The sequence below is a fragment of the Coffea arabica genome, chromosome 2e (genome assembly GCF_036785885.1).
Source record: "Coffea arabica cultivar ET-39 chromosome 2e, Coffea Arabica ET-39 HiFi, whole genome shotgun sequence".
In the NCBI taxonomy this organism is placed as follows: domain Eukaryota; kingdom Viridiplantae; phylum Streptophyta; class Magnoliopsida; order Gentianales; family Rubiaceae; genus Coffea; species Coffea arabica.
In genome coordinates this window covers 70,162,400-70,187,091 of record NC_092313.1, presented here as the reverse complement: position 1 = coordinate 70,187,091, position 24,692 = coordinate 70,162,400, and the positions used below count along the sequence as shown (strand labels likewise).

At 35.8% G+C, this 24,692-nt stretch overlaps 2 protein-coding genes across 5 annotated transcripts; one reads left to right on the top strand and one right to left on the bottom strand.

Annotated features, from left to right (window-relative positions):
* Positions 1-502: 502 nt before the first annotated feature.
* On the bottom strand, positions 503-4,272 carry LOC113732834 (protein AUXIN RESPONSE 4). The gene is made up of 2 exons (XM_027258823.2): positions 2,920-4,272; positions 503-1,206 (listed from the first exon to the last, which is right to left on the bottom strand). The coding sequence occupies exons 1-2, from the start codon at positions 4,135-4,137 to the stop codon at positions 955-957; spliced, it is 1,470 nt and encodes a 489-aa protein (XP_027114624.1). The 5' UTR covers positions 4,138-4,272; the 3' UTR covers positions 503-954.
* A 4,190-nt stretch (positions 4,273-8,462) lies between these two features.
* LOC113732833 (aminopeptidase P2) lies at positions 8,463-21,789 on the top strand. 4 transcript variants are annotated; one of them, XR_011840938.1, is made up of 14 exons: positions 8,463-8,948; positions 9,332-9,457; positions 9,553-9,672; positions 10,367-10,642; positions 11,633-11,805; positions 12,671-12,910; positions 13,864-14,015; positions 14,861-15,051; positions 15,863-15,971; positions 16,073-16,227; positions 16,715-16,807; positions 16,947-17,008; positions 20,744-20,824; positions 21,487-21,622. XR_011840938.1 is itself a non-coding variant. In XM_027258821.2 (13 exons), exons 1-13 carry the CDS (start codon positions 8,613-8,615, stop codon positions 21,556-21,558), a joined length of 2,124 nt encoding a protein of 707 aa, XP_027114622.2. In that variant the 5' UTR covers positions 8,468-8,612; the 3' UTR covers positions 21,559-21,789. The 4 variants fall into 4 exon arrangements, 2 of the variants coding, with proteins under 2 accessions (XP_071936968.1, XP_027114622.2); XR_011840939.1 differs by having other exon boundaries at positions 8,464-8,948; positions 16,950-17,008; XM_027258821.2 differs by lacking the exon at positions 16,947-17,008 and having other exon boundaries at positions 8,468-8,948; positions 21,487-21,789.
* The last annotated feature ends 2,903 nt before the right edge of the window (positions 21,790-24,692 follow it).

The window sequence follows — 24,692 nt, the reverse complement described above, 5'->3', positions numbered from 1 at the left end:
ATTAAATTAGTTTAAGAATATATTTAGAGTAAATTTTATATACACCATCACCTTTAAATTCATAATATACACATAAAAATTAATTTTTAAATTTAAATTTTACATAATTATCATTTATTCAATATTGACAATGATTAATCCATAGGATTAAGGTACATAGACCAACTTGCATCACCAATTTCAAACAAAAACTAAAATATCACTTTGTTGGTTAAGAATTTGATATTCTTAATTGCCCCCGTGTGTATGGGGTTGTATTGATAAATACGTTACTAAAGGAACTGAATTGGAAAGTTCTTTGTCAAAGTATACTTGAATAGTTTTCACACCAAACCGTCAGACCGCCATTTAGTTTCACAAGTAACCTAAGCTTAATTTTTCTCCAAAATTTCTCTGGATGGAACATAACAAAGATATACTCCTCTCCAAAGTGCAGGAAGCAAGCAACAGCTCCCAAGTCCCAACTAGCAAGAATTGAAGCATATACCACAGCCACAAGCCATAAATAAATCAAGAAAGTGATATTGGCATCAAGCTTAGCATCATCATCTCAAACCAAAGCAAAATCAATACATACTGCAGGAAAAGGAACACCGCAGACATTACAACTGAAATACTCTCCTTTTAACAATCCCTCTTTCAAATTTTCTCTATTCAGGGCATAGAATCCTACCTCAGTTGACAATCTGCAGAAAATTATCCTCCAGAAGAGAAAAAAGCTCCACAGCAGTCAGAATAGTTAGCCACCACAGGTTGACAATCTGCAGAAAATTATCCTCCAGAAGAGAGACGTTCCACGATAGTTAGCAAAGTTAGCTACATCATCTTTGACACTCGAAAGACACTAGGAATCAACTGTTAAAAAGCATAAATGGAATCTGGCGTGGATCTAATCTGAGCCTTCAAAAGGCGAGCTTATTTAACTTCCATTGCATCATAGGACAACAAAACAGATTACACGGCCCACCCATGACCAAGCCCGTATGCATCCGAATATCCAGCATGAGCATGTCCATGACCATGATCATGACCATCATGCCCATGGTGATGGTGATGGTGATGGTTATGGTGGTCATTGCTTTTTGCATCATCAAGCATCATCTGAATGTGCTCTGGTATTGGCTCTTCCTCAGATTGCCTAGTGGACTTTGGTAATGCAGAAATGAATTCATAAATACTTTCAGCTATCTCCTCAGAAACATGCTCCTAAAATTGCAAACAAATCCAATCACCATTAGAGGACTTCAATAAAGAAAACAGATAGAAGATCAAAGAAATATACTAAGTAAATATGTCCTTGCAATTTTCTAGAGCTGAAATCCAAAAAAGAAAGAGAGAATGAGTGCACTGATGTGTACGATCTACCTCAGAAAGAAAATGTAACCATGTCCTAAAAAAACTATTTTAAAGAACGCATGCAGTAATGTGTACAGTTCATCTATATAGTGGGCTGTGGTTAAAAAAGAGTATAATCCATCTCTAAACTGGATTGTACTTAAAAGGGTTGTGTGTGTGTGTGTGCATGAGTGAGTGAGAGAGAGAGAGGCTGTTTGGACAAATTGACAATTCCTTCCCACACAACAGCCCTCCCTCCCAGACCCAAATATCTTCGTCCTACAGCCTCATTGTTTGGAAAAATGAAATTTTATTTCGCTGAAGAAAGCAAAAAGACCTTACGAAGTCAACAAAACAATATTTTTTCTAGTTTCCTTTTGATATGACTTTAAAAAAATGAGTATATATATGTAAACTGCAACAACAGAAACTGCAGGATGAAGAAACTGGAAACAGGATATGCTCAATTTACTGTATCCATTTTCTTTTTCATTTTCACAAGAAGTATCTTTATGTATAGTTGCTAAACATTTCATCACATATGAAGACAATGCCAATTGCATCACCATTGATTGACATACTGTTCTTTGTTAATAGAACATCATCAGGTAGGTGTCCTGCTGCAACTAAAGACCAATGTGCTTGAAGGGAAATTTCTGTGCCCAAAACTACTAATAATGTTTTTCTCTAATTACAATTCAAAATATTAAGAGCCATATCTTATCAGTCATCACACTAATACTATTTTCCCTATCCGTGATTAGCTGTCTAGTATCTTATAGCATACACTTAACATTTGGCTGAATATAAGCTCACTAAATTCTAGTCATAGGCATTTAAAAAAGATAGCAATCAAGACTCGAGACATAGGACAGAAAACACTCCCTTATGTATTCAGTTTTCATCCTATTTTATGAAGACTAAATTTAGAGAGAAAAGACGCCAAATGTCGACAGACATAAATTTGCAGATTTCAGGGACAAACTGGAAAGAGCAGTAAAAATTTAGCAAAGAGCAATATGATCATGAAAGCCATGAATACCAAAACTTTCTGTGCTTACGCAACACAAGAGGAAAAGTCAGCGGAGATGTTAAGTCTACTTTGTAGTTCATACAAGCTTGTTCAAATTCTTCTATGCCATAAATCTGCATAAATGTGGGATTAAAAATTTTTGTTTTCTGGCAAAAAATCCATTCTGCAGAGTCTCAGACTCGCACCCATTCAATTCTACCCCTTTCCCAACTAAGGAAGAAAAAAATCATGGTGCTTCTGTTGCTGCTTCAATACCGTTCTGCGTGCAAACTTAATTACACTCAGAACCCTATATTCTATGGATGACAAACTATGTCGAATTCATACAGCAACTCTTTAAGGCAGTTGGATGACTAACTGATGCACTGAGTAAAAGAAAGAGAACCATTATTAGGCCCTAAATTGTGCCCGAGACAATCTAGGATCACAATATGGCAGCTAAGTAGTCATTGGAACTTATTGAACAATTTTTTGGCTCGCATGCAAAGAAAGACAATTCAGAATATCAAATGATTGAGGCAAAAAATGCAATGAAAAGTCTATATTCTCACCTGTGGCCACGCTCCACCAGAATGGGAGACAAATGTAGCCTGAGAAAGGGCATCGGCAACCCGACTGCCCTCCTCACTCCATTCTTTGGAAGAACCACTAGACCAAATCACTCGCATTGGCAAGTCTTTCACCTCATTCAAACCACTCCATTCAGACAAGTCCAAACTATGATTTACCCTCTTAACCATCCCAACCGCTGACCTCCTTCCATTCCTTCCCTTCAAAAGAATCCTATGAGCCTCAGCCTCCGCTTTGCCAACAGATTTCAAACAATACTTTCCAAGAACGCTCTGAAACACCAATCCAACCCCCAAAACCGCCTCTCTCACCACTGGCAATTCCAATGCCCAAGAAGGCAATGCTGTTCTACTTGGTACACTGTCAAGCAAAGTAACACTCCTAACCAACCGCGCATTTTCCAATATCCAATTAGCACTCAAGCCTAATGCAGAATCATGCAAAAATAAGTCCACAGGTGCCAATCCCATTGCATCAATAACCTGACTCAAGACCCTCCCCATCTCTTCATCACCTAATTCAATAGCCTTTACAACCACCCTTTTCGAAACCCGAATATCATTCTCCTCATAATCCACATACCCCTTTTCAATCAGCTGATCAAACCCCCAGAATAGACCCTTTTCTTTAATCTGACCATAAACCTCCCAAAACCCCCTTAAAACCCCACCACTACCCCCAACATTCTCTTCCACCACAACCACGGACTTATCCGAGAACCCGGAACCAGGTAAATCTATAGCAATAGCATGAACCCCTTTAAGGCCTAAAGATTTAACAATCCCCTGAAAAGCAAAAGAGCTGCAACCAAACCCATGTACAATCAGTACTCGATGATCAGAACTAAAGGGCCCATCTTGAATTGAAAAGGCTTCAACTTGGGGGTGATTTGGGGTGAGTTGTACCTTAAAAATCCTACCTTTAGAATAGTGCTGGCGCAGATTTGGGGGCAGGTTGAGGAACCATGTCTTGGGGTCCTGAGTAGAGAAGGAGGGCAGAGAAATGAAGAAAAGGGTAACTAGAGAGACTGTGAGGGTGAAGTAGAACCAAAATTGATAAGGGTTGGTGTAGTTGGTGGAGGAGGAGGAGGAGGATGGTGGTGATGAAGTGGTGGTTTTGGCTTTGGATTTGGATAAAGGCTTAGGGGTTGTTTGGGTTGAGGGTTTTGGTGGGTCTGGTTCTTCAGTTAAGATTGCCATTGCTACTACTGGTGAAGTTGAACTGATACTGGCATTTATGATGTTTATGGAACTCCAAAGAAAAGGGGTTGAGGATACTGCTCTTTTCCTTGATCCTCAGATCTGCCAAGTGCCACAACCGTAGCTAAAGTGGAACTGTGGAAAGGAGAAAGTGCAAAAGAAAGTTCCAGACGCATGCGGCCAATGCTTAAGCTGCGATCTTGCACTCACAGTATAAATTTTGGGGTTAATTGCAAAACACCTTCCTGAACCATTTTCAGTTTGCGGAGTGGGTCCTAAACTATCGATCCTGCGCACAAACGGTCATCAGAAAAATCGTCTGGACAGGTTTGTTTGGAACGTAACTCAACGTATAGAACATAATTTTATGATTTCATACATGATGCTAAAATTAATGTACAATATGTGATCTTATATTTTTTTTTGTCTTAATTAAATCATGATTGTGAATCTTTCTGAACAATTGCAAGACGGTTGTTACTTGCAATCGTACTTGCCTGACTCCCAATTTTAGCATTCAGCACTCTCAAATATCAAGATCATATCATGAACATTTCCTGTTGATAAGCTAATTTGGATTATCAACATGTCGTTAACACGGATTGCACTAAAAGAGAAACATCGTTATGATCAACTAGGTTGCAAGTTTTCACACTTCAAAGGCACCCAACAACTAATTCTGTTCAAATCGTGTCAAGTCCCTTGCAGTGGGAAACTCTCCCAACGTTGTTTTTTTTATTTCCATAAATTTCGAAACCGAGTCCTCATGGTTAAGGGATGCAAGCCCCTTCCACTTACACCAACATCCATAGATATGTCCTCCATAGTTAGTGGGTGTGTCAACCCCTTTCACAAAAAAAGTCGATTCTGTAGTATAAGAAAATTTAAGAGCACACTGTGTAAGAAAATAATATAATATGACACAAAAGGAGCTACTTCCATGAAATTGTCGCATGCCACAAATTCAAATAAAAAAAAAAAAAAGAAACATTAGGTCTTTGCAAAAGGATTAGAACACATAACACGATATCAAAATTGTCAATCCAGTTTGCAGCCACCCCTAGTAAACGAAGCAGACTAACTGAACAGATGAAATGTGTTACGCCAAAACCAATAGAATCAGCAATCTACATCAAAAATGGGGTTGGTACCAAATCACAAGCATTTATTATTCGATAGGTAAGATTGAGTGGGAAGAATACCTCTATAACTGAATGGAAGAAATGTGTGACAATTAACTTTTTCTTTTTTTTTTCTTCAGAAGTACATTGGTTGCAATTATGGTTTCTTTAAATTTCTTCAAGTGAACAACCAAAAATTAAAATCTTGTGGAAATTACTTTGTGATTTTTTTTGAACATTTAAGTTAGGCTTTGGAAGTCAAGAAGGTCATATGAGGTAATTCAAGAGTTACCTCTGCAAAATTAACAAGCATCATATATTCAGGAACTCCATAAATTTTCTGTCACGTAAGTTTTTTCTTTTTTTTTTTTTGGGTCAAAGCTATCATGTAAGCTGAGCTGCCCCACACTGAAATTGTCTTTCTTTCAGCAAAAAATCATAAAAGAAACTGAAATAAAATTCATTTGCAAATGTCAGTCAACTTGCACTGCTGATTGAAAATATACAATAAAACTTTTTTCTTTTTTTTTGGTTTGATGTGAATTCCATATGGTAACTTATTTTTTTTTGTGATTAAAGACGTTCTTCTCTTCATATGATCAATTCTTATCATTCCATACTTCCATTAAGAATTCTGTACGTCCTTCAAAATTATGTCTCATTACTTCAATCATTAAGTTCAATATGTTTAAAGCCAACAACTTGAAACATAAAAAGTTTTTAACTATTGACATTATCTTCTAATTAAGTAAATTCTACAACTGCATAGTTTTACTGGATGTAAATTCAGATAGCGAGGAAAAGTTTGACGTTTGAATAGAAAGAAAAGAACCAAAAAAAAAAAAAAACAAAGAAAGAAAGACACAAAGCAACTAGGTACCAGTTATTTTGCTGGAAATTGATCATACCACAAAAATACATGTAATCAGTAGTGGTCATTAATAGCCAGTGGCAGGAAACTTTCAGAACCAAGTTAAAAGCCTTCCTTCTAGCTATCTGGTGGATTTTTCAAACAAGTCCCGGTACTATTTTTTTTTTTCTTCATGCATTTTCCTACGCAGCAATCAGGGCAATGATTGCAGTCATCGCAGCAATGAAGCTTAGGAGGAGAATGATTTTGATGCATGCCCATGCAGTAATCTGCGTCCCAGATTATTGATAGAATATATACAGCCAGTGAATGATCTAAGGCTCTGGCTCCAGCTTCCTAACCTGGATGAACAGCCCTCGCAAAAGCAGTGCCACTGGTAGCAGTTGAAGGATTAGCAAGGTCGCACATTATCAATGCTAAAGCATAAAATAGCAACTAACAGCAGCGTGGATTTCGCCATTCTATGGATTGAAAAGTGAGCCTTCTAGGCGCTAGCTAGCTGGATTATCTATATATATATATATATTTGCTTCTGTAATCTGTATAGAGATTAGCAAGGATTATATTACTGGATGGATGAAACTTTGAGGTTCAAGAAGAGATATATACATACAAGGAACTAAACATGCAGGATTCGAGCGGCAATTTGTTCCAAACCGCACAGTTTAGGGAGCATTTTTAGAATCATGTGAGCTCCAATTAATAATAGGGTAGTTTTGGTTGCAAAAAACTCAAGAAGTTTAGGGTAAGGCATTAATTGAATGAAGACAATCTAGTCCGGCAAAGATGCCCTTCTTGAATCTTGGATACGCTTTTGTTAAAAGAGTGTGATATATATATATCCCACATATCTTCAAGCGGTTTCTTCAGCAGAGGACGGCAGAAAACTCTTCTATAGGTTGCTAAACAGAGGAAAATTTTGGGGTTAGGAATTTTACTGAATGAAGAAACTCTAGTCCGGCAACAAAAGAAGCTCACTATATGTGGTCACTGTCAAGCACTTAAATCATGTGGCTGCCTTCAGTGGCTCTACTTCCATCGGTTTCCACTCTCCCTAGATTAGAATAGATTAAGTTATAAGAATGCTACCATTGCGACAAAAAGAAAAGAAAAACGAAGCTCAATGGAGTACTGCAGATACGCACGTTGGTTGAATATATATAATTTTATAGACTGCAAATATCATAGTGCAGAGAGACTAAAAGATGAAGAATAAATATTTGTTTCAAAACACATTATTGTACTGAAGCATTTTCAAATCTTGTTACGTCCTGTAATATGGTAGTTTTTTTTTTTTTTTTTGGTTGAACAGACTCTCTCTCATGTAGTATTATTGGACGAAGTCAAGAATCCTGCACGTTGTAATAATCTACTAAATTTACCTTAAGAATAAAACTCTTGGGGGTTAATGTTTAATGAATACCACGAATCCTGCAGAAGAAGATGTGCTTCTTCAATTTATTTTAATGACTGCTTTCTGTGCTAGGCTTTTGATTTGCTACTCGTTCGTCAGCAAAATTGATCTTCTAATTCAGTTTCGTTATCTTGAAGGAAAATGAAGAATCCATGGCAATTTTTTCCTACTTTAATTTTATTTTTTTCACATTTATGTGCGAATATGATTTATGTTGAGGCCCATAATAAATTTTTTTTTTGTGAAAGCATTTACTTGATTTTCCTAATTTTGATGACAATTTTCAAAAATTATCTTTTAATTACGATCCCAATTTCTAGGACGTGTAAAATGTGCAAGATATATATATATATATATATATATATATATATACGATCTATTAGCTGTATTTTGTTTAGTAATGGTCATAATGAGATGTTACAAAGCTCCCAAGATCACAACACAAACAACATGGGAAAACAAAAGGAACACTTAAAAAATTGGTTTAGTTAGATATTTTAATATCTACCATTTCTCCTCTTTTCTCTTTCGGAGGATACTAAATCAGCATCCAACTTAAATCGTCGATTTTACTCGATATTGGTTTAGCTCGAGTAACTCAATCAATTACCAAGTAAGTTCAGCTCAAAGATTGAGCGATCTTATTAATAATAAATGTTCTTATTTTCTTTTATTTCTAAATTTAATTTAAGTGTAAAATGTGTTCTTCTCATTTTTACAGAGATTAGATTAATATTATTTAACTTTATTCGAGCTTCAACTTTATATTAGGTATTCTACCTAGTCGGAATTGAATATAAGACTCGTAAGTTTAACTCGACTTAGATTATGTTGAAACTCATGTGGATTCCACTTGTCTGTAGCCTTAATAAGCAGGACGAGAGGATTTTTTTCTCCTAATCGATCAGTTCATTACGAATTACGACATCGTATAGCTCTATCCAGTTCTAATTCCTGAAGGAAAAGAAAAAAAACGAAAACGACAGCACTTTAAGTCTTTACGGCTCCAACTTTCTTGGCCACAGCTTCTTCATCATCGTCGTCGCTTGCACTTTCTCTCTCTACAGCCATGATCATGCATTCTCTCACTCCTCAACTCCGCAATTCGCACTATTGCTTCCTCCCTAAATTTCGTAATTTCTCATTTTCCTTCCCCATTTCCCACAAATTCAACTTTATCAACCCCAATTTTCCCCAAAACTCGAAAACTTACCCCACCTTCATCGTCCGTAATTCCTCCGGCTCCATAACCGCCAAACCCTCATCGGAGCTCCGAAAGAAGCGAGGAAATGACTCTGACTTCTGCTCCGATTCCGACCAGAAGCTCGGGGACCTCCGGGAGCTTTTCTCCAAGCCCAATATTAATATCGACGCTTATATCATCCCTTCCCAAGACGCCCATCAGGTAAATTTTCCAACTTTTTGCTTATAGTATCTTTATATTGAATTGGTTATTAATCTTTTCGCAATAAAACCCAAAAAAGCCGTTAACTTTCTGCTGTTAGTGGACTTTCTACCTGGTTTAGTATCCGTTTGGCTGGTTTTTTTTTCCGCTGCTTCAGAAAATTTTGATGTAGCTGTTTTTGGGTAAATGTGTATGTGATACAAGAAAGGTGGTTGAAGAACGTGTTTGGAGTATTCAAAAAGCATGTCTCTTTTTATTTTTGAAAAATAGCTCCAGTCAAACGGATTTATTGGGGTTAAGCAAGGAATCATCACAACTACTTGACACTTTGCACCTGGTTCTGACAAGCAAATGTAATGCAATGTCCTTTTTTTTTCCGCTAGAGCGAGTTCATTGCAGAGTGTTACATGAGGAGAGCCTATATATCTGGTTTTACGGGGAGTGCTGGCACTGCAGTTGTTACAAAGGACAAAGCAGCTCTTTGGACGGATGGGCGATACTTTCTCCAGGTCTGAATGCCATATTGGTTAGAGTCAATTGTTTTAATATTGCTTATGCTTTTAAAACGAATGTCTGATAAGCTTGTTCTTTTTCTGATGATCAGGCAGAGCAGCAACTCAGCTCTAGCTGGATTCTAATGCGGGCTGGAAATATGGGAGTGCCTACCACCAGTGAGTGGCTTAACAGTGTGCTGGCTCCTGGGTGTAGAATCGGAATTGATCCTGTGAGTTATACACTTGATCTTTGTGACACTGGGATGCGAGCGTAATTTTCTGTAGACTGTTAATTTTTATCTGCAAATGTGATTTTAAAGAGAAAGCATCAACCTTTTTCTCTTCAGATCTCAACTTGACAAAGGCTTTCTTTAATTGGAGATGCATTGATTTTGACGAGGTCTTCATTAAGCATTAAGCAATTAATTCATGAGTTGCGAGGTTGAGTGTTGACTGGATACTGACTTAGAACATGTATGTTATGAATTTGATCAAAATGGAATGTGACAGTTTGAGTGGACAATTTGTAGTGAAGATAGAAGGGCTATAGGCTGCTAAACAAGTTAGACAATACTTTATCTTGCAAAATTTCCATTCAAATGGCTGTTTCATTTCTGCTATAGGCTGCTGTTTTATTTTGGGGTTTCGAAGGATATGCAAAGATTTTGCTGTTAGTATCTGAATTACTTTTTATCCTTCTCTCATGGATTATCACTATGTATATTTATCTTTTGGCCTGTTTTTTGATGTATTAAAGCATTCTGTCAGAAATGTTTATTGTAGTTTATCTATTACGAGCAAAAAAATGCTATTGTGGGTGAAAAAGTTCAATAGTTTGCTTCTGTGTGTCCTTGTTATTCTGGTTGTTATTCTGGTTTAGGCTTCTTTCTTATGCCTTTTTTTCTCTCTTTTTGTGAATATCAGTTTTTGTTTTCTTCTGATGCTGCAGAAGAACTGAAAGAGGCTATTTCGAAACAAAAACATGAGTTGGTCTACTTGTATGATTGCAATCTTGTGGATGAAGTATGGAAAGCATCGAGACCAAAAGCTCCCAACAAGCCAATCAGATTGCACGATCTAAAATATGCAGGTCTAGACGTGTCATCAAAGCTGTCTTCTCTTAGATCTGAATTGGCTGGTGCTGGTGCCTCTGCAATTGTTATCTCTATGCTCGATGAAGTGGCATGGCTGCTGAATCTGGTATTAGATTTCATCCACTTAGCTAGCCTAAATATTTGAAATACTTTTGTGTTGCTTGATGTTTGTAATTGCAAATTAGAAGGCATCAAATCAGTATCCTAGCTTGCTGCCATTGCCTAACCCTAAATATAGTAATGCTTCTGTTTGAATTCTGTTTAATGCTACATTAACTAATGGTAGTTCTGTTTGAATTCTGTTTAAGCTTATCCTTCAAGCAGATGTAGATGACCAAATCCATCCCTGTAGCATTTGGAGCTTAATATTAGCATGAAAATTTAACTTTCATATCTTTCTGTATATCACATTTGAACCCAAGAGTGTGTTTATTAAGGTATTTGAAACTGTATAAAGAGACTTCTTGCTGCTGCTAGTCTTTTCATTGGTTGGTTAATGGATGGTCAGGGAAGATCAGGCAAATGATCAACAGTGTATTGTATTTCTAGCCTATGCTGGAAAAACTATGGTGTGAAAAAAATGCTTAATGAAAGATGGCAACATCTAGAGAAAAAATATATGGAACTTCAACGACCAAAATTAGTTGCTTGATTGTGAGCTAATTGTGGGACTTCCTGCTTTTGGCATCCTTTTAAATTGAGAGTGTTGGAGGTACAGATTATGCCATTCTAATGTATTTTGTTTTATGCCTGTGTACCAAATTCATCAGGACAGTGCACAAAGTAACTTAGGCATCATTATTGGATTAGAAAGTCTATTTGTCATTGCCCCTCTTCCTAGATAGTTGTCTTTCAAGGGTAGGCAGTTTACCAGCATTACAATATGTAGCTGTTCATAATTATTTGCGTACCATGGATTGTACAACTGAACCTATAATCATGGTGCTTTTTTTTCTTCGTATTTTGTACTTTTTTCTATCTTTACATTTTTTTATGCAGAAAAAATTAAAACTTAAATTTTTTGCCATGTTAGTTCTTAGTATTCATCTGGATATTTTTGTTTTTTGTTTTTAATGCACTAAATTTTCTTTAACAGAGAGGTAAGGACATTCCACATTCACCAGTCATGTATGCCTACTTAATTGTGGAGATTGATGGAGCTAAGCTATTCACTGATAATTCTAAAATCACTTCCGAAGTGATGGAATACCTGAAAAATGCTGGAATAGACTTGTGTCCTTATGAATCTATTCTCTCTGAAATAGAAAGGTAACTTGTAGTTGTTTGACCTTTCCTGCATGTTCATTTGTATTTTTTGCAGTTTTAACCTTGTTCTGTTTATAGCTTCTCATTTTTTGAACTCCTTCCTCATCCAAAAGCTTGCTTGGTCATTGAATGTGGTATTAAAGACAGCTAAGGTGTTCCCATAACGTATGCATGTGCTTCGGTCATCAAAAGGAATATGTAGCACATGAATGGGCTCAATAGAGTGCTTAATGAAATAAATTAGGGTGCGTTTGATAAAATTGAAGTTTGAAAATTGAAATATGAAGTCCGAATCCATTAAGTTATTGAATCGTTAAGTATTAAATGAAATACATTTAAGTGTATATCACATTATCACTTATTTTTGGTTGCAAATTTTGCCTAGGAAATTCAGTAGCACTTAATTAATTCAGATGTTCAATTTTTGGTTATCAAACGCGTCTAAATATATTAAAATCTGAATACATTAAGTTTTTGAGTTATCAAATAGGGCCTTACTTTTCTATCTACTAGATTTAGTTTCTAGATTAGGTGATACCTTAAATGGAGTTTCTGCTGCCCGAATAGGGACCTAATTCCGGTAGTATACAAAAACTAATATGAAATATATTGGTTGAATGAGACATATGAACTTGAATTTTGGACACATGTCTAAATATCTGACTCAAAGACTGAGGAACCGATAGCAAATTTGTGCATCAGATTGTTGTGCACTGTGCTTGTAAAAAACATTCACATATGGAAGGACAAAAGGTTCAAGTTGGACCACTTATTGGAATGTCTTACCATTTTTGGCTTTTCCTCAGTATTAGTGGATTAGACCCCAATCATAATTTAATTTGTTAATGAATGATCTTCCTATTCTCAGTTTGGCAGAAAGGGGAGCTGGACTTTGGCTTGACACATCATCCATCAATGCTGCTATTGTAAATACTTATAGATCTGCATGTGATAAATATTTTTCTGGGCGAGGATATCAAAATGAAATTGAGAGATCCAATGGTGAATCCAGTGGACCATATGCAGTATATAGAAGTTCTCCTATCTCTCTGGCTAAGGCTGTGAAAAATGATGCTGAATTAGAAGGCATGCGTAATTCTCACCTAAGGTATACGGTGGCTAAAATCTCTATTTCTCAAATATTATGTCGCCCAAATTCAATTGCTTTCCTGCAAGGAATTGCAGTTCTCTAATGTGAATTTAACTAGAAAAGGTTCATGAACCTTAGTAGTTGTCCACAAAAAAAAAAAAAAAAAGAGGAGGGAGAGTGAGAGTCATTAACCTCATCAGCTATAAAGTATCCACATGTTCCTTGACCATTGAGAAATCTAATTACTGGAATGTTTAGTGAAGCACATAAATTGCCTAGGAGATATTCTTAGAGTCAGGAAAAGTTTCAGGTTCTATAGAAAGATAGGAAGGAAGGTTATTCCAAGTAATTTCGCACCAATAAGACGCTTTGGTAGAAGTTATCCACTTTGATTTTCCTTCCTAGGGATGTTTACAAAAAGTAACCGGTGTCCAATTGTGTTGTTTTGTTTTTCCAAGGTCAATCATCCTCAAGATATGCCAGTTCCTTTCTTTCCAAGCAGAAAATTTTTCAAGTAAAAAAAAATATAAAAGAGAACCAAGAAAACAAGAAATTACTGGTTTATAATTCATCCCAAAAGTGAGCACTGTGACTCCTATGCTTCATTGTAAGAAGCTATTGAGAACAAAGTCCAAACCAGGGAAATGTCATTGAATGCTTCCAGTTCCTTTTTTCCTCTTTTCATTTTTATGGTTGCCGTCTTTCCATTTCTCATTTTCCCTTCTATCCATTTGAGATCTTTGGACAGTCTATAACTAGATTATTACCATTTTTCATGTTCTTCATGGTGGGAAACAAATCCAAGATTGTTCTTTTAGTTGACATAGATTTCTCTGCTCCCTAATGTGAAACTCCAAGAGCTATCATTATGATATGTGTTTGGTACACTATAACCTGTCATTGACGTTGAAGCTGGGGTTAATTACATCTGAAAGATTTTGCTTGTTACATGTGCATGTCTACCTCTGCAGGGATGCTGCTGCTTTAGCACAATTTTGGTCTTGGTTAGAGGAGGAAATCCTCAAAGATGTGGTTTTGACTGAAGTACAAGTTGCAGACAAACTTCTTGAGTTTCGTTCAATGCAAGATGGTTTCCTTGATACAAGCTTTGATACTATCAGTGGTAAACAGCAACTTCTATATCCTTGAGGCATCTAAGATGTTCAATTCTAGTTTCATTGTAGTCTAGCTGATTATAATCAAATTCTTTTAAGGACATGATTTTGTATGGTTTCTTAGTTCTTTCCTTATGAAGCATGGTTTTCCTTTAGGAGTTAGGATTACAGTAAAATACTTAGAATTGGAAGATCTCTTATTGCGAGTACAAAATGAATCTTCTTTCCTTATGTTTTTGCATAAGATACCTTGTTACCATCTATCTCAGACATCTGAAAAATTACCAGATTTTATAAGTTGTGCTCTCATGCTCGGGCAATATGCATCTGAACCAAAGAGAAATTAACAGATTCTTGTATATGTTTGCATTTTGGGCTAAAAGTAAAATCTGCAGCATGTTCTCAATGCAAGGAACTTTTTTAACATGGGTTTGTGAGAGTGCATCTTATTATGGAATCATTGCGGGTGGCCTCCAATTTTGTTATTCAAGTTTACGTTTCTCATTCCTTGCAAATTTTATTTTGATTTTTCGTTGGTTGATTATGTTTGAGAAAGGTAGGGAGATGAACCATTTAAACTTGAGGTAAAACTCTATTAACTTGAGATTTTACTTACTTGGATGTAAATTTCAAGTTCATTTTTAGAAAATTCTACATCATATTAAGATTTTCAAATTTCTAAACGTATTAGACTAGTGCTTGTGAAGTACTGACGATACGAATAACTCACATCTAGTGATTTAAATACCAATTAGAAAACTAGTTCTTATAAAGCATATCCATTTGCCTGTTGTACATGCCCTCTGGTCAGTGTTTATTTCTGTCCTGATTAAACATTTCCGATCAATTTCAGGTTCTGGGGCCAATGGTGCCATTATACACTATAAACCAGAGCCAGGCACCTGTAGTATTTTGCATGCAGATAAACTCTTTTTGTTGGATAGTGGTGCCCAATACCATGATGGAACAACTGATGTTACTCGAACAGTACATTTTGGTGAACCATCTTCACGACAGAGAGAATGTTTCACTCGTGTTCTACAGGTTTTTCTTTCTTGCCTTTCTGGTTCTTGACTCTCCTCATCTGGCTTTTTCTTAGAATTAATGGGCATAAAGCACAAGATTTACGAATGGAAAGATTTGATGCTTAATTTATTAACTGGTTGAGTGTATACTTCTCTATTTACTCGCCTAGGAAAGCGAGTTGTTTTCTAAATTTCAACTAATACTTCTCTAGCTTCAATTTCTATATCATTGTATAGGTGTTGTCTCACTAACCATTATGCACACCTTATCGCATGCATGTGGGGAGCTCAAATGTTGTCTCAAATTACCAACTTTCTGGGTGAAATAGGTTTTGTATTAACATATTTGATGATTCATGTCTGAAATTCTGCTTGGATTGAAAACCCAAGACCTAGAATTGTTGTTTGAGCTTCAATAGATGCCCACTACCTGCTAGTGATTGGCGCTTCTTTCTCTGCTTGGCTGCTGTAGCGTCTCTGAAACCTTTTAAGATTCATATTAGGGTTTTAAATTGCTGATAGTATGAGTCACTTCTTTCTGGAGAAGTATTCTAGGGACATTTTTTTCAAGTACTTTAAGGAACCAGGACCTGTTTATTGCATCTTGGTTCTGCAGAAAGTCATTGACAAACAAAGTAGAATGCTAATTGGACATGTGGTTATTAGAATGCATTTAACATGTAAAAACCTGGTATTAAGGATTGATAATACTATTCGGGCCCATGATTTTACTGTATTTACTGATATACCTTTTACTGCTAGCTATTATAAATACAACAAGAACTGCTTTTGGTTTTAACTTCTGCATCATACTATATGTGATTTGACAGGGTCATATAGCTCTTGATCAGGCAGTGTTCCCCGAGAATACCCCCGGTTTTGTATTGGATGCTTTTGCTCGATCTGCTCTGTGGAAAATTGGCCTTGATTACCGTCATGGTAGTTGTCCTTTTTGTAGTCAAGTCTCCTTTTCAATTGATTACATGTGATCTAAGCTCACCAATCTTTTCTCTTGTTGTTCATTGTTAATCATCCTTTAGGGACTGGGCACGGTGTAGGAGCTGCACTGAATGTCCATGAAGGGCCACAAAGCATTAGCTTTCGATTTGGAAATATGACTCCATTGCTGAAAGGCATGGTTGTTAGTAATGAACCCGGCTATTATGAAGACCATTCATTTGGCATTCGTATAGAGGTATTCTTCCCACTACCTATTGAATAACAAATGCTTGTGATTTGGTACCTACCCCATATTTGATATAGAAAGCTGATTCTATTGGTTTTGGGATAAGACATTTCATCCCTTCAGTTATAGAGGTATTCTTCCCACTCAATCTTACCTATCGAATAATAATGCTTGTGATTTGGTACCTACCCCATTTTTGATGTAGATAGCTGATTCTATTGGTTTTGGCGTAACACATTTCATCTATTCAGTTATATCTGTTCTGAACAACTGCTTAGTTTACTAGGGGTGGCTGCAAACTGCATTGACAAATTTGATTTTGTGTTATTTGTTCTAATCCTTTTGCAAAGACCTAATGTTTCTTTTTTTTATTATATTATTATTTGAATTTGTAGCACGTGACAATTTTATGGAAGTAGCTCTCCTTTTGTGCCATATTATATTATTTTCTTATTTTTTCTTACGTAGTGTGCTCTTAAATTTTCTTATACTGCAGAATCTACTTTTTGTGAAAGAGCTTGACACACCAAATAACTATGGAGGACATGCATACTTGGGGTTTGAAAAGCTTACATTTGTTCCAATTCAGGTAAGCCAGCTTAGAAGCACGATGCTTAAACAAAATTGGGTGCCTTTGAAGTGTGAAACTTGCAACCTAGTTGATCATAACAATGTTTCTTTTAGTGCAATCTGTGTTGATGATATGTTGATCCGAATTAGCTTATTAGCAGGGAATGTTTACGATGAACTATTGTGGCGACCTCACCTCCCTCTCCTTTGGTCCCTCAAGGTTGAAATACACCAGGTTTCCTCTGTTTTCTCCCCCTCCCAACGCAGCTTTTTTGTCTCTTTCTCTCTCACAGTTTAAGCTTGAAGAAATAGGGAACTTTTGTAGAATTTCTATGGCTAAATCTATGGGTGTGCATCAAATTCGAATTCGGTAACTCGGAAGTTTGAATTCGGAATTTTTTGGAATTTTGGCATAGGAATTATTGACCGATTTCGATTTCGATTTCGATTCCAAATTCGATTCGAAATTCGGTAAATTTCGAATTCGGTACCTTTTTTCCCTTTTTTTTCTTTTTTGTTAGATGTATTGTTATATAATATAAATTTTATATTGCATATATTATAAAAAATATTATTATATATTAATATACATATTATAAAACGAAATTGAAATAAAAAATATTATTATATATATAAATAAATAAATATTAATATATATATTATAAAACGAAATTGAAATCGGAAATTCCGATTTCGATTTTCGATTTCAAATTATGAATTCGAAATCGGAAATTCCGATTTCAAAAACTCCATTACCGAATTCGAACCAAATTCCCATAATTCGAAATCGGAATTTCCGATTTCAGTGCCGAATTCCGAATTACCGATTTCGAAAATTCATAATTCAAAATTTTTCGATTTTGCACACCCCTAGCTGTATCAGCCTTGATTCTCGGCTGCAAATAGAGCAAGAAAGTTTGATTTTCTCATTCTTTCTCTCGGTTGGAAGAGGGAGCAAGACAAGGAAAATTCCTTCAGCTTTCCCTCTAGTCTTTCGGCTCCAACAAGGAGAGAAAAAAGTGTCGGTCTTGCAAGAAAAGAAAAGACTAACAAGGGTGAAGATTTCATCAAGAGGTGCTTAGTCAAAATTGGTGGCTGGTCTAAAGGTCATGCTTTCTCTCTCTTGGCTGAAATGGAGAAAAAACAAGAGGAAGACTTGGCTAATTTTTCCTCTCTCTCTCTCGATTGAAATGGAGAAAAAACAAGAGGAAGATTTTGACTAATCTTCCTCTCTCTCGGTTAAACTAAATGGAAGAAACAAGAAGGAAATGAATTTGTTTTGACTTGGTCAACTTTTGCATGCCATTTGGATAAGTTTCTCTCCTCCTCTCTCAGTTGTGAATGGTCAAGTAAAAAAGGGTTGGTTTGGAAACTTTGGTCTTGGTCAAAGTCTTGATCAAGCTTGGAGGGATAATTGATTAACACGGGACTTGATGTTTTTCCCTAGTAATAGTCAATATTTGGCTTTAATTGGAGTTACATCCTTATACCTGATTATGTGTGTCGTGCATTACTATTCTTGGGTTTAAGCGAGGATTCTTTCATTGTGGTTCGTAATGAAGGAATTTCAATTAGAAAGGGGTAGTACATGTATAGGGAGTCAATGATAAACATGATAAGAGCTTTACATAGTGGACTAGTTGCCAGCGCATAGTGTGTGATTCCAAAATTTAGTAAACGTAGCAAACAAATTTCGCAGTTATGGTTCTTTTCCATCGAGTCCCAAGTTTATATTCTCGTCAATATTCTAAGCCATTTTTGACCTTCCTTGGCACTATAGTTTAGCCGTTATGTTCATACCACTATCCTTCAAGTAAACTCTAGCAGAAGTATCTGAGGTGGTAGGAAGCTATTTGGGAGTTGAGGAAAACCCTGTAGTATCAAGCTTTGTGCGAGCAAAGGTTGGAATTTCTTCGAGAACGAAATTCTTTTAAAGGGGGAAGATTGTGAGAATCTGAAAATTATTTTTATATTTTATATTCTCGAAAATTATTTTTTTATCTGTTTTATATTCTAATATATTTGCCTTGAATTTTGGTTAATCTAATGGTTGAATCATAATTTTATTCCTATTGTCTCATTCAATTTATTCCATGTTAGTTTTTTTGGGGTGATATACCAATTAGTCCAACTAGCGAGGTATGTGCGATAAATTTCATGAACTGGAGGGAGTTTTGTACAAAAGAGTTATTGTCCTACAAGGTGTTAAGAGTTAATGGAGATATTAAGATGAATTAGTGACAAAGGGATAGACTTAATTTGTAGTTATGTCATTTGTCAATTATCCCTCCAAGCTTGATCAAGACTTTGACCAAGACCAAAGTTTCCAAACCAACCCTTTCTTGCTTGACCATTCACAAGCGAGAGAGGAGGAGAGAAACTTATCCAAATGGCATGCAAAAGTTGATCAAGTCAAAACAAATTCATTTCCTTCTTGTTTCTTCCATTTAGTTTAACCGAGAGAGAGGAAGATTAGTCAAAGTCTTCCTCTTGTTTTTTCTCCATTTCAGCCGAGAGAGAGGGAGCATGACCTTTAGACCAGCTACCAATTTTGACTAAGCACCTCTTGACGAAGTCTTCACCCTTACTAGTCTTTCCTCTTCTTGCAAGACTGACACTTTCTTTTCTTCTTGTTGGAGCCGAGAGACTAGAGGGAAAGCTGAAGGAATTTTCTTTGTCTTGCTCCCTCTTCCAACCGAGAGAAAGAATGAGAAAATCAAACTTTCTTGCTCCATTTGCAGCCGAGAATCAAGGCTGATTCAGCCATAGAAATTCTACAAAAGTTTCCTATTTCTTCAAGCTTAAACTGTGAGTAAGAGAGAGACAAGAAAGCTGCGTTGGGAGGGGGAGAAAACAGAGGAAACCTGGTGTATTGCAACCTTGAGGGACCAAAGCAGAGGGAGGTGGGGTCCCCACAACTATCATCTTGTTATTACACATCTTGCTGTCCGATAACATGAATTTGCTTCAGCATTGCCTTTGTGTCGTTATTTTCATGACTTAATGAATGAATTATCCTTGTTTCAGGTCAAAATTCTTGGTCCTTGTTATTGGGATTAATGCTGCTTAAAGACTTCTATGTATGTGTTTGAAGTAAGATTGTCTCATTGGCTGAGAGTAAAAAAGGACATGCATTTGCAGCCAAGAAAAAGCATGAATAAGAAGATTATGTAAATGAGGATGCCAGATACTTGATAAGATGGGTTGTAGATTGCTTGGCTCATAGAATTAGGATTATGGCAATCTGAACAGTATTTCACTTCTCACCATACATTAGATAGTATTCCCATTACAAGGAGAATAGAAATAAGGTCTGCTAAAAACAGTCAACCATGTATGATTTAATTCAAATTTTTGGCGCCTAAAATAGCATTGTCATAGAATGATCGCTGAATAGATAGATATGATGAGCTTGATATTCATTAACTGTGAAAAGATAGATTGGACATCACCAGAGCTGTTACATTGTACAGGAGATCAGACAAGGATAAAAAACTTTTGAAGTTATTGTGTATGCTGGACTATTTATGGTGGATGGTACCATGTGCAGATGTTTGACCATATGTTAGTGGTACGCTAGAGGAAGCATAAATCTATAATTAATACAGGACAAACGGAGATATGGAAGTGCATTTTGAAACTTTCAGTTACTTGCGGTTGACATGGGACTACCATTACGTTTTGTAGAATTATTGGTTGTGTCAATGTGCCCTCATGGTTGAATAAAGCTTTGTCTAGTGTACCTCAGTTTCGTGCTCCCTTGCTTATAGGGTTGGCTTTCAGCTCATTCTTGACATATATGAAAGTGTGAATGATTTAATTGTACTGTCCACTGACGAGAATGTTTTCACAAGAAAACTGTCTTATTAACTACATCCAGGTCTTTTCTAATTAATCTGCTGATTGTACCAAGGAGCAATGGTTTTTTGAGACTAATATTTTCCTATCTATGCAGACTAAATTGATTGAAGTGTCATTGCTTTCCGATGCTGAGATCAATTGGGTAAATGATTACCACAAGCAAGTCTGGGAGAAGGTTAGTGCCTGGCATGGAGCTACCTTTGTCTTTGCGTTAGGCTGTTCAAAAGTTGTGTGGAATCCTATCTGCAATAAAACATTATCCTCAATTACCTAGTGGCACTGATTTGTGTTCTTTTGAATTTAAGAGCACTGAAGGGTCTTAGGTTAGCATTAGACATGAAAACAGAACTTCATTTAGTAACTCGAACTGTGTTTAGACAATTTGCTTTTGGTCACGTCATTTGGTAGATTGATCTCTAATGTTGATGATCTAAGAATTAACATGTCATAGAATGGCTCTGATTTGTGTTCCTTCGAATTTAATAAGAATTCTACTGAAGGATCTTAGGTTAGCATTAGACATGAAAACAGAAGTTCATTTAGGAACTCGAACTGTATTTAGACAATTTATTTTGGGTCATGCCATTTGGTTGACTGGTACCTAATATTGACAATCTAAGAATTAACACATGCTGTTTCTGCACATAAAAAATATATGAATTTGTAGTTTAGATTGGGATGTGATTACAGCCACTCTATTCAGTTTACCTTTAAAATTTCTGTCATAAATCTTTGAGAATCTCAATAAATTTTGAACCTTCCCCTGTGGAAAGGAAAAGAAAAAATGTCATAGATTCCTCCAATATTTTAGATTTGCTCACTCAGTACCTTTCACAGGTCTCAACTCTGCTGGATGGTTCTGCACGTCAGTGGCTATGGAACAACACTCGGCCGCTTGTTAAGCCATGATAAGCCCTTCTGGTGTCCTTTGTTGAACATTTCGGCATTGCATTGTACATACATCAGATTGAAATTAGTAGCTTGATAAAAATATATGCACATGAATTTCAAAACAGTAGTTTGATAAAGATTAAAAAAAGGAAAAGAAAACAAGAATATTTGCTGTGGATATTGCACCGGAATGTACACTGATGAGATCATTTGTGTCTCAATCTACCAGTGAAGAAAACTTGATTGTGAGGTGGTTCTTTGTGTATGTTTAGTTGTGAAGCCTAAATTGCTTGCAACATCTCATTTTGACATGTTCAATTTGAGATTATCGTTCACGATCACTGATCAGGAGCCAAAACCAAAGGTCTGGTTTACTTTATCATCCATCTGCTAAGGATTAAGAGAAGTCTGCAGGGATGCATCACATCACATTACATTTTAGGATTTTAACTTAGCGCATACCTTAATGAAGTGGACCTCTTTCTCTTTATAAGGCACAGGCGTGTTTGGGAATGCAGCCTTTATTTCTGTGGCTTGTGCTGAGGTCAATTTTCTGACCTACTTATTTTGTAAAGAATATAGGAATCCAAGTGTTAATTTACCTCGAGAAAGAAACAGTGAACACTGGTTGCATTTTCTCAACTGCAGAGGCATCGATTTGGAGAACAAAAGCTTTGCATCAAGCATGAAAGTTATATTGTTACTCATTTGGACACGTTGCTGAATTATAAGACTGAAACTGACCATTCTGGCTGAAACTCTTCTTTTTTTAAATGAAAGGTCAAACCTTTTTTTTTGTTGTTGTATATATTCTCAGGTCATGCTAGGTTCTTTTTTCCCACTAAAACCGGATCCTCTCATAGTACCTTAATGGGTTATGGTCACACCCTAGGGGGGGGGGGGGACTGACGGCCCGTCAGTTACCCCCACCCCCGCCTCGCCCCCGCCCCGTTTCCCCCACGGTCTCCAGTTTTCATGTCAGATTAACTCCTTTTTTTTATATAATACTAAAATTTTAAACCATTTAATTGCCGTAAAATGAGTATTAGTACATAAGATGTCAAAGATTCATATCCAAAGCCTCAACATAATTTTACAGCAACATTGAGCTTTTCCCATTAAGTAATAGCATTCACAGGTCTCTTGAACTAATTAGCGAAAGATGACCCGTCCATAATAAGTTATATCCATGACTATCTAAAAGGATTTAACAACTCAGAATTCAACAAACTAAAAACACTCAACAATAAATTTAACTTTTCTCTTCATTAATATAACTCAACAACTTCAGAACATTTGTTCTTCATCAACCTCGAGATGTGATAACTCACTTGATAAAGCAACCCTGACATTCATGGTGTGATTGTTGTTGATCGAACACATAATTGTGTAATTCTTGTTTGCCATCATTCTTTTTACTACCACTTCGAAGTAACATTTGCCTAATATCTTGTTTAGGCCTTTTAGCACACCTTTTGTAATGATCATGCAATGTACTGGTTCCATGAGTGCTACCTATCTTGTATTTCTTTTTACAATACTTGCACACACCATAAAAAATGCCATCTTCACCTTTCTCTCTATCAAAATTTGCCCAAACTTTCGATTTAATTTTCTTTTTCCTCCTTCAATTTCATATTCATCTTCTTCTACTGCATTTGTCAAGTAAATTGATTCAACATTCATTGATTGTGGAGTTGATGAATTATCCCCCTGTTCAGATGTAATTACATTTTTGGACTGGTTCATTGTGATAAGAAATCTACAAAGACAAAAAAATAAGGAAAAATCGTCCAAAACGTCCCTCATATTTTGTAAAATGACTTTTTTCATCCCTCACTTTTAAAAGTGTAATTTTATGTCCCTTACATATTCACATCGGTCAAATTTAGTCCCTAACTAGGTTTCCGATCATTTTTTGGCCAGAATCCATCACGTGCAAGGCACGTGATCATTTTTTAAGGGTAAATTTGTCAAATTATATTTTACATAATCTAATCTATAGTCCTCCACATTTTATAAAACAAATTTTTTCGTTCCTCACATTTTATAAAATGATTTTTTCATCCCTCACATTTCACAAAATGAATTTCTCCATCCCTCGCATTTCAAAAAATGAATATTTCCATCCCTCACTAATTATGTGTGTGAGGGAAACCCTCAAAAAAAAAATATGTGTGTGAATACATTTTGTTTAAACACATGTATATGTCTATTTGATTTTGCTTAATAATACGAATAGCATAAATATATGTACGTGTCTATTTGATTTCACTTAACAATATGAATACCATATATTATACGTGATCATTTGATTTCATCTGGTATTAGCTAGTAAAAAATCTTGCATTCATTGTCAAGTTGCCCAATAAAGTTATTTTCGGTCAAAATACAATAAGAATATGCAAATTAAGGTTCTATTGGTAAATATTAGTCATAATCATACAAAAAGAGAAGATAGCCCACAAGTTGGGCCTAATTACATACATGTGTTTATGCTATTATTATTAAATAAAATCAAATAGACATATACATGTGTTTAAAAAAAAGTATTCACACACATAATTAGTGAGAAATGAAATTTTCATTTTTTGAAATGTGAGGGATGGAGAAATTCATTTTGTGAAATGTGAAGGATGAAAAAAATTATTTTATAAAATGTGAGGGACGAAAAATTTTATTTTATAAAATGTGGAGGACTATAGATCAGATTATGTAAAATATAATTTGACAAATTCACCCTTAAAAAATGATCACGTATCTTGCACATGATGGATTCCGGCCAAAAAATGATCGAAAACCTAGTTAAGGACTAAATTTAACCGATTTGAATATATAAGGGACATAAAATTACACTTTTAAAAGTGAGGGACGAAAAAAGTTATTTTACAAAATGTGAGGGACGTTTTGGACGATTTTTTCAAAAAACAAATAGCACAATAAATGGACTGATCACAAAAAAAGCAAATAGCACAATAAATCAAACTCCATTAGCTAGAGTTCTCAATCTACCCATAAAAAAATGCCCAAAATGAACCAACCCAAGTCAAAAGAAAAGACCAGAAACAACGGGATGATTTTGTGAAACGATGGAAATCAGCTGAAAAATCAAATAGCAAAACTACAATTGGTAGTTCTTAATCTCCAGCAAC

What these genes read in the sequence shown, in the direction of transcription:
- LOC113732834 (XM_027258823.2), bottom strand. Translation starts at nt 4,137, where the DNA reads ATGGCAATCTTAACTGAAGAACCAGACCCACCAAAACCCTCAACCCAA. An exon ending in CTGGTGGAGCGTGGCCACAG is followed by an intron (nt 1,207 to 2,919) that starts GTGAGAATATAG and finishes TTGCAATTTTAG; the next exon opens with GAGCATGTTTCTGAGGAGAT.
- LOC113732833 (XM_027258821.2), top strand. Translation starts at nt 8,613, where the DNA reads ATGATCATGCATTCTCTCACTCCTCAACTCCGCAATTCGCACTATTGC. An exon ending in CTTCCCAAGACGCCCATCAG is followed by an intron (nt 8,949 to 9,331) that starts GTAAATTTTCCA and finishes TTTTTCCGCTAG; the next exon opens with AGCGAGTTCATTGCAGAGTG. An exon ending in ATGCGTAATTCTCACCTAAG is followed by an intron (nt 12,911 to 13,863) that starts GTATACGGTGGC and finishes CTACCTCTGCAG; the next exon opens with GGATGCTGCTGCTTTAGCAC.